This window comes from Tupaia chinensis, unplaced genomic scaffold, assembly GCF_000334495.1.
Source record: "Tupaia chinensis unplaced genomic scaffold, TupChi_1.0 Scaffold143728_1, whole genome shotgun sequence".
Classification (NCBI taxonomy): domain Eukaryota; kingdom Metazoa; phylum Chordata; class Mammalia; order Scandentia; family Tupaiidae; genus Tupaia; species Tupaia belangeri.
Window position 1 is genome coordinate 189990 of NW_006203577.1, and position 10273 is coordinate 200262.

The window sequence follows — 10273 nt, forward strand, 5'->3', positions numbered from 1 at the left end:
AGGATCTCACATCGCAGTCAGCTCAGCCTTCCCAGCTGACCAGAGTCAGAGGCTGTGAGCCTAATGTATCCAGGTCATCCTGGAAACCCAACTCTGATCTTCCTTATGGCCCTCGCATCATGGAGCAGTATGCTACTGCTGCATCACCACTGCGGGGCTTGTTATCAGATTTTGAATATCCAGCAACTCTTTTGATCTGGAGCCTTCTGATTTGAGAGATAAAATAACTTCTCTCTTTCTCGCTCTCTTTTTTTAAATTTGCTATAAGGTGCATACTCTTACTGGAGAGAGAGAAGGAGAGGGAGTGAGAAAAAAATCACCCCCAGGGGGATGGCTACACTGCAATCCCTTCTCTTCCATTCTTCTCTTGGGATTTTGGGCACACGTACACCTGGTGTGTTTTTCAAGCCTCCAGGTCCAGGACTGGAACTGTCCAGTTGTCTATGTGGGATCTAGCCCCCTCAGCCAACTCACCAAATAATCAAATAACTGGCTGGCCCAAAATAACTTTTCTTATGTCTCTGAGAACATGAATTATAAGAAGTTTAGGACCAGCAGATGGCATAATGGTTATGTTGCTGGACTCCCATGTAGTCGACTGCAGTTTGAGTCCCAGACCCAGCGGCTTAAACTCATGTCAGGCAAGTGTGCCCAAAATTCCAAGAGGAGAATGGAGGAGAAGGGATTACAGCGTGGCCATCCCCCCAGAGGGCTATTTCTGTCTGTCTCTCTAGTGAGCACACGTGCCCCATATAAAAAAAAAATCTCTAAAAAAAACTTTATTCTACTTCTGATGTTATCTCTACATTTATAAGAATCCTAGAATTGACTTCTCACAACCCTCCATACTCAGGCCTGTCTCTTGTGCCTTGTCACGCCACCCTATACTCCTGGTGGAACTTTCCTTAGCATTCTGTGCCTCTTGTAGGTGGACTGGAACTGCTTCTAGAGACATCACCAGTTGCTACATTGTGTCTTTTAAGCCTTGCATCTCCTCTGTCACTAGAAAGACGTCTCCTATGAGGAAAGAGCCTGTGAAGGAGGCAAGTTTGCCACCGTGGAAGTGACAGATAAGCCTGTGGATGAGGCTCTGCGCGAAGCAATGCCCAAGGTCGTGAAGTACGTGGGGGGCACCAATGACAAAGGTAGGTATCCCCGAAGGACACAGCTGGGGTCTCAGAAGCAAGTTTTTCATTAGTGGAAAACACAGGGAGAGGGCAACAAGGCACTAGTAACTGCCTCTTTCAGTGACACACAACTTCCTGTGCTGCATCGACATGTTCATGGCAGGGCACTCTAGGAAGGTCACCTGATGCCAGCCCAGCCTACCCCTTGCTTTGAGGGTCTCTGCTCATTAGCACCAAGCTCATGCTTCTCTTCCAGGTATAGAGCTATATACTTCCTTTTTTTTTTTTTTTTTTTTTTTTTTTTTGAACACTTTTTCCCCCCCAGAAAGTGAGAAATCACCCCCCAGATAGGATGGCCACGCTGCAATCCCTTCTCCTCTCAGAATCTTGGGCACATGCATACAGTGTGAGTTTTTAAGCCGCCAGGTCCGGGATTCAAACCACAGTTGACTGTGTGGGAGCCCAGCAACAAACATAGTCATTATGCCATCTGCTGGTCCATATATATATATATACTCTTTTTTTCAAGTTATTCATTTATCTCTTCCATGAGAGAGAGATAGGCACACACATCCCCAATGGGGTCTTCCTGCTACAGTTCACCCCAATCTTAGCCAGTCCTGGTCATGACTCAGGGATGTCTCAGGACACAAGCCTAGTACCTTTCCCATATGGGTCTGATTGCATTACCACTGGACTGCTGCCTGGTCCCTTTTTCTTTTTGTTTTCTTTCTTTTGTTTGTTGGCTCTACAATACCTATGGCGTCTTTGGACTGGTTGACTGCATGATGTATACCCATCGTAAGCCAAGCCACAGTGCAGGGCAGGCTGGTAGCTGATGTGAGACTTCCATCACTAGGGCTGAACCCCCAAGTCAGCCCTGGTAGCGGAGACTGCTGGGTGCTGAGGCTCTGAGCGGAGCGGAGCAGGGTCCCAGCTCTGTCCTGGCGAATGAACTGAGAGTTCTTAGGCTGTCCCACTCTCAAGGTTTGGCAATCCATGCTTGCTGCCTCTCTGTTTTTAAAATAATAACCCTGAAGCTTCATGTAAGTGTACCTTTGGCATGTAAACCATGTTTAAATACGAGTTTGTGTCTCAAGAAGCTCTCTAATTTGGACACTTAAAATGGGTCAGAGAGCAAGGTGAAAAAAGACACGTTGTGTATAATTTTTAGGGCATTCCCCAAGCTGATCATTTAGTAAGCGCCCAAGATCCAGGGAGCTGGAGGGCTGGAGGGAGGGGATCACCATGGGAACAGGCCTCGAGGAGGGTGCTCCTCTGTCTCTCGTGCATGCACGCAATGAATAAAGAGCAGAAAATGTTGCCTTGGAGGAAGAACGAGACTAGTGTGTCTCCCATGGAGCAAGCTCTGTCTCTAATGCCTCCTTCCGCTGTGTTTTTAACTTTTCAGGAATTGGGATGGGGATGACAGTCCCTATCTCCTTTGCGGTGTTCCCCAGTGAGGACGGCTCCCTACAGAAGAAACTCAAAGTTTGGTTCCGGATCCCAAACCAATTTCAAAGCAACCCTCCGATTCCCAGTGACGAAAGCGTCAAGATTGAGGAGCGGGAGAGCATCACCGTCTATTCCCTGTAAGGACGCCATTCCGTAAGAAGCCAGGGGGGTGGCGCTGGATCCCCAGGATCACTCCCTGAACCATCTCCAGGGGGCATTTGCGCTGGACTTTGACTGCTGCTGAATCCATTTAAGTAGCAAGTCCTGCATCCTGACAATCTCTCGTTCCAGTTTCTTCAGGCCGCAGCACACAAGCATTTGCATTTTATCTGAGTAAAGGCCTTGCCCTGTGGCCACACCAACAGGTGGCAAGAGTATCCCCACAGCTGAGGCCTAGATGAAAATAGCAGGACTCCGGGAGACTCAGAGAATAGTTCATTTAGAAAGTGCCAAGGGCATGCTGTGGTCTGGGAGCAGAGAGGGCTGGGGAATACCGCATTTCTACCCCACGTTCCCTGGCATGCAAGAGCTGGTGTCGTCGCCTTAGCTGCTCCTGATCTGTGGTCTCCTGGGCAGAGCACACATCCTCCTGCCATTCTGGTCCTGTTGCCTTGACTGTACAGAGTAGCAGGTGGGTGGCCCAGCTGCCACGGCACAGCGGCAACACAAGGGCCTTGCAATGCTGGAAGTGACGTGGCCGACAGTGGGTTTAGATCCCCAGGCCAGCTCAAAAAGGGCACATGTGTGGGCACCCAGGACCCTAAGGAGTTGGAGGACTGAGGAGCAGGGATCATGCATGACGATATGCTGTGGAGTCTCTCTTTCATAAATTTCAATATTAATTCGCTAATGTTGTAACAATATAAAATAGCCTGTTGGTTCACTTTTCTCCCACTAGCTTAACATTTACTTTATAGTTTATTTGAACCTGGATCCAAGTCAAGTCCATCTGTTGCTACTGGGTTTTTTTGTTTGTTTTTGTTTGTTGGTTGGTTTGTTTGTTTTTCTAAGTTGCTAGAGTGCACATGCACTCACGGAAGAGAGGCGGAGTGGGGGGTTGAGAAAACGCCCTCCAGGGGGATGGCCATGCCATAATCCATTCTCCTCTCGGGATTCTGGGCGCGCACACACACACACACACACACACACACACACACACACACACAACCCTGGTGTGTTTCTCAAGCCGCCAGATCCAAGACCTGAACCAGGCAGTCGGCCATGTGGGGTCCAGCCTCCCTAACCATCGTACTACCAGCTGGTCTGGTCAGCATATTTTTAAGCTTTTATAATCTGTAACTTCTTCAGAGCATCACTTTAATTTTTATGTTATTTTTCCTTGCAGTTTAATGGATGGATCCTTTGTCCTATTTCTTTCCACAATCTAGATTTTACTGATTGCATTTTTCTGGCTTTTTTTTTTTTTTAATTGCCAGAGGGCACATGCACTCACCAGAAGGAGACAGAGAGAAGGCAAAAGCACCCCCTCAATGGGATACGGTCATGCCACCAAGGCTTCTCTCTTTCTCCGCTCTGCCAGGATTTGGGGCCCGTGTGCACATGTACCTGGGACTGGGACTCAAACTGTGGGTCAGCCATGTGAGATCAGCTCCCCCAATCACCAGGCCCCTGTGGATTTTTTTTTTTTTTAAATAATGGTACGATTGAACATGAGAGAGAGGAAGGGAACAGTGCAGCCTCAACAGGGTCTTCCCACTCTGGAATTCCCTTTCCCAGCCCTCAGGCTTTCAGGACTGTCTTCGCACTGACCCAGGGACTTGAAACTGGTCAGCCACGTAGCTTTCAGCACTGCAGTTCAGTCCGTGACGGACTACACTCCCAGGCTCAGCCTCTGTGGTATTTTAATATGTTCCTCTGCTCCCCTATATTGCCCATAAATTAGTGTTTTGGTCTAAAGGCATGGTCAGATCAGGGTTTCTGAGTTGAGGCAAGAATATTTCCACAGTGGTGGATACGTCGTCCAGGGGCTCATAACGAACATCTGGTCTCCTCTGTTTTGGGGTTGTTAGTGCCATAGCTCACATGGCCCAGACGCCTCGTTCCTCTGGATAGTGCAGAATGATGACGGTCTCTACCTTTCCTTCTTCACGTAGCAGCTGGAATGCTTTAATAACGAGAAACTCTGCCTCATCTAGTATTTGGTTTCCCCAAGGTAGAGTCCGATAGAAAAGGCAAGATAGGAGCTTGATATCTTTGCTTTGTTTTCCAGCCTTCAGAATATGGCATTCCTTCACATCCTCCAGGGGCAAAGTGGTCTGCATCTTTGTTTTATGAATATAATTACAAACATATGAGTTTAAACACATTTGGTACATTTCCATTCTTTAGAGTTAGAATTTTTGTTTTGTTTTGTTTTTTATTGTCGCTGTTTTTGCCATGAGGCGCAGCTTTGGCTGTAGAGAAACAGAGAGACAGTGAGAGGGAAGGTGAGAAATCACCCCCCAGGGGCGATGGCCACGCCACAGTTCCTTCTCCTTCATTCTCCTGGGATTTGGGGCATGCATACACATGTGCCCGGCGTGAGTTTCAAGCCACTAGGTCCAGGATTCGAATTGCAGTTGGCCACGTGGGAGTCCAGCGCCTTAACTGTCATGCTACCTGCCGGCCCCTGGAGTTAGGATTCTTACTGTTGCTCAAATTATACTGCTTTGGGCTCCTGGGAGCCTCTTCATGTTGGTTTCTCAGTCTTTTCAGTGCAACCCTGACAGCCTTTGCAGCTTCCTGGCTTTCTGGTACGAGAACCTGTTTCAACCCGTCTTCACATTCCTTGCTCTGGAGCTGTAATTAGCCATTTCTCTGAGGAACCCTGGTTCCCTGTGGTGTCAGAGGCTGCCCCTTTAAAGAGTACTGTCCAAGCCAGGTGGAGGTTTGTGCCAGTGTCCTTTTAACTCCTGAAATCTGAACAGATAGAAGCATCGGAATATGGCGAATATGAATATATGGCTAAGTGCCTATTTTAAACTTAATATCCACAGGGTCTTCAAAAGTTCGTGGAAAATGCATATTCTGACAAAACTAGGCATGGGTTTTTGGTTTGTTTGCCTTTTTTTTTTTTTTTTTTGCCCCAAAATGAAGTCATATTTCCATTCTATTTTTCCACACATAGACAGTAGCTCTTAGACATGATCATTCCTCCACTAGCCACTGGGTGTCACTGCGCGGTCAGATGTGCATTTAAAAGTCCCCTGCAGTAATCGGTGTTTCCGATTCTGTTGAAAGCGGTATTAATGAGATGGTAGAAGGCAAAAATACTATTTCAAACAGAAAAATACTGTTTCAAATAATGCAGTGAGCACATCACATGAGAAAATTAATCCTGAAATGAAAGCCTTGCATTCTTAATTCAGCCTCCCTTTTTCATGACCTTGCGAAGGGATGTCCACAAAGAGATTGTACGCCTAGTAGCAGTGTTAATTATTAGGGCTTTTTAGATGAATACAGTGCTGTGGGGAAAAGTAGCTCTATCAGAATAGCTTAGAATTCACAAGAGATAATAAAGTTATCCCCATACTTAGACCATTGGTGATGTTTCAGGCTACCGTACTTCCCCTGTGATCCATAAAGGCCTCTTAGGTAAGAGCTCAACTTCCAATTCTAGGTTCTCAACAGAGATCAACAGCGTTTGGATAGTTTCTTGGGTTTTCTTAAGAATCAAAAATAATTGTTTAATTTTGTTATTATTATTATTATTAATTTCCTATAGGACACCTGTGCTCACCAGAGAGAGATGGAGAGGGAGAGAAGGAGGTTGTAAAACAAGCCACTAGGTCTAGGACTCAAACTATGGTCGGCTATGTGGGAGTCCAGCACCTTAACCATTACACCACCTGCTCACCCCATGCTTTGATAGTTTTAATGAAATGTTCACAGGAGTTTTTTCTGTTTCTATTTGTACATGCGTTTGCCAGAGAGACGGCGGGGAGGGAGAAAGCACCTCCCAGGGGGAATGACCACTCCATAGTCCCTTGTCCTCCATTCTCCTCGGGATTTTGGGCACGCACACACAGGTGCTCTGCATGTTTTCCAAGCCACTGGGTCCAGTATTCAAAGCATTTTGTCAGCCATGTGGGATCCAGCCCATTAACTACCATGCCACCCACTGGCCCAAATTTTCACGCTTTTGATGAAATGTCTGAGTATAAAGGAAGGAGTCAGAATCAGAAACCTGGAGTTCATCGTCGGAGTGGCCTGTGCTACAATCCCAGCTCACTGATTGTCTATAGGATAGCTTGTGTGCTACTGAGCCCTGGTGTGCCTCAGTTCCCGCAGCATCCAACGAGGGTTTCATGATGCTGGCAGGGTTTTTATGAAGATGCACTTCCATAATATCTGTAACTGCCTTCACAATGTTAGACAAGGGGGAGCTGCTTAGTGATGTTAGCCTAGTCTTCTCGTCCTGACTTTACCCCCTCTGAGAATTAGATACAGTTTTATTGGATTAGAATTCACAGCAAAGTCACAGTTACTACAGAAACACTTGGGTCTGAACTTCAATGCCAATAGTTTAATAGCTTTGGGCAAGTTGATCTTTTTGAGCTGCGGTTTTCTCATCTAGAAAATGGGACTCGCAGGCTCGTTGTGGGGGCCAGCCAAGGTGTGTCTGTGGAAGAACTTGGTCAGCTGTAGGCACTTGGGGTCACCGGTGCTACTTCTCTCCCTAAACAAATCACCCAGCCCTAACGGAGACTGCTAGCACTTGGGAAACTCAGGAAGGGAAGTTTGAAAGGAAGAGCCTAGTTGCTAAGCTCCTAGAGGGTGCCCATGTTACCACTTAGGGCTACAGACTGCTGTTGGCCCAAAATCCTAGATAATTCCATGCTCCTTTGTAACCACATGAAATCTGGGCCAAGGGTCTTCAGTCGTACTCAGCACCCACGTGTGCCCCCCACTTCAATTAGAGGGGACCTTCCTTGCCCGACCATTCTATTGGGAATGTCGCCCTACCCTTTCTTGTCCTCTTACCCTGCTTTATGCTGTTCACATCACCTCCCATCACTTGCAATATACAGCTTTCTGTTCACTTCCCTGTTGCCCTCTCTCCCACTAGAATGCAAGCTTCCTGAAGGCAAGGCCTTAGCTAGACGCTAACGGGTGCTCAGTCTAAAGCTGGCGAATGGCTCAATGGATGGAAGGTCTTGGTCCTCTGTCCTGCTCGTCTGCCTCTCAGGTCTCTCTCCTACAGATCATGGCCCCGTCACAGCTTCCTCTGTCACCATGTCTTGTTAGCTCTGCGACCTGAGTGTCGTCTGACTCGGTTGAATGTCTAACCCCACCAGACTCAACACAGTGACTAAGACGATGACATTCATTTATTCATTCACTCATTCAAAAAGCGATGGCTCCATTGTTTACTCTGTACCAGGATCTGTACCAGGAGCCGTTTACGTACTGAAAATACAACAGAGAACAAGCCAAGTCCCCCACCTTTGAGGTGAGAGAGAAACATTTTAATGAGAAAAACAGACCCAAAAAAAAGTCTCAAAATATTTAAGGACTGTGTTTTTCCAGGTATAAGAGCTGGTGCCATGGATTGAAATGATAGGGAGGCATATTTCTTCTCAGAAATTTTAAAATCCAGGCATAAGGTGTCCAAAAGCAAGACAGACAGATGACAAGGTAATGAAGTCCTTGCTCCTGGAGGGGTCAGGCTGGATCTGGATAGACGGGCAACCGTTCCGTGTAACGTTTGTACTAGGTGGGAGGTTGGGCTCCATTTGACAAACGGTTAGTGAGTACTGCTGTTATTTAAGCTACTTCTCCTCTAGATTAGGTAACGATAGAGTCTGTATCCACAACCTGATTAATTCCCTCCATTTCATTTCCCTCCAACAACTGGTCAGTTGCCCCACAATCCTTTTTTTTTTTTTTTTTTTGTAACTTTATTTATTTCTTCCCTGAGCAAGAGAGAGGGGTGGGGGCAGAAAGAAAAAGAGAGAGAGACAGCTCCCCAGGCAGGACCATGATGCCCCGATCCACCCCCAGCTTCAGCGCTGGGTCGTGAGCACACGTGTACTCCATGTGATCTCAGGATATAAACTGGGAACCTTGCCCTGTGAGTCAGCCTTGCAGGGTGTCTGGTCCCCAGTCCCACTCATTTTTTACAATCTCTTATTTGGAAGGTTCCAGGCCCAACTCCATGTGGATGATGCCCAAGTCACACGTCTAGTGCTGCCGTTTCTCCCAAGCACCAGCCTTTCACTCCAGACATCGCCACACAAACGTCCCTAAGCATGTCCGAAATCAGCATGTCTGCGATGGAACTCGTATTTCTTCCCCAAATCTGATCTCTTCCTATGTCCTCTGTCTTGCTAGAAGGTACGCGCCACCCCCCTTCCCACCCAGTTCAGATGTAATTCGGACTCCCTCACCTTCCCATCTAATTATTGGCTGGATCCCAGTCAGCTCCTTGCTGTCATTTCCTTTCCATCTGTTCCTACACACGTCTTCATCACCTCCTGCCTGAACGGTTGCCACGGCCTCCTGATTGGTTGCTCAGTTCTCCCTCTTCCACATCCTTGAAATTGACCTTTTCTCCTGCCAACTCTAGAGCCCAGAACTGATAACATCATCTCCCCCTGCTCAGAAACTGAGCCTCACAGGCAGCTGCTTGGCTCTGGATGTGGGACTCGGACCCATCCCTGACCTTGGCACACATTAGGGTTTGGCCCACAGCCCAAGCAAGTCATAAGTACTCCTTTCCCACGAGGAGGGGATTGGATAAATCTTGGGTCCCCGAACATTGAACCAGGCAGCAAAGCCTAGTAAAAATGCTGTCCTGGCATTCACCACCCCGCATAGTATTACCCCACTCTAACTGTCCACCTGACCTCAGAGCCTCCCACCTCACCTCCTAACATGCCTCCAAACCCCAGCCCCAACACAAATTCCACTTCCAGACCTTCGCTCATAGTCATCCAGTTCCTCTCAACCTCCTTCCATTATCACACTGCTTATTAGAAGCTCTGTGGAGGGGACCAGCAGGTGGAGTGGTGGTTAAGGCACTGGACACTCCCACATGGTCAACCATGGTTCGAGTCCCGGACCTGGTGGCTTGCTTTCTCACTTTCCTTCCATCTCTCTCTGTGTCTCTCTCTGGTCAAATTAAAATAAATGAATGAGGGAACCAGCAGTTAGCGTAACGGCTATGTCGCTGGACTCCCACGTAGTCGACCACGGTTCACGTCCTGGACCCAGTGGCTTAGAACTCACGCCGGGCGCGTGTGCGTGCGTGCCCAAGATCCCAAGAGGAGAATGGAGGAGAAGGGTTTGCGGCGTGACCATCCCTCCTGGGGGGTGATTTCTCGCTTTCTGTCTCTAACGTCAAAGAAGCTCTGTGGGGGGGACAGGAGCTTTGTCATGTTGTTCATTATCCACATCAAGAAGAGATGCTCAACAGGTCATTTGCCTGATACCATGTCTCCCGCCATACCTCCCCCTCATAATCTAAGTCAGAACTAATCATTCCTTATCCTTTGCTTCCAGAGCATTCCCTCTGTAGCGTCTACCACCATCCCAGTGTTCCCTGCTGCCCCATATAATCTTTGTGTTTCTATCCTGACCACCACCATTCGACCTCGCAAGAGGGGAATGATGTCTTTATCATCCTCACAGCTTTTGGGGTGACCTTGTGCTTTGTGCTCAGTGATGGTCCAACGCCACAAGCATTCCTG

The 10273-nt window shown here is 47.7% G+C and overlaps 1 protein-coding gene across 1 annotated transcript in view; it reads left to right on the forward strand.

Moving 5' to 3' along the window:
- Positions 1 to 10273, forward strand: part of HEBP1 (heme binding protein 1) — a 46451-nt gene that overhangs the window by 30747 nt on the left and 5431 nt on the right. The window contains exons 2-3 of the mRNA XM_006164784.2: positions 1007 to 1145; positions 2539 to 2719. Of these exons, the coding sequence (XP_006164846.1) occupies positions 1007 to 1145; positions 2539 to 2719 (320 nt within the window). The remainder of the gene's footprint in view (positions 1 to 1006; positions 1146 to 2538; positions 2720 to 10273) is intronic.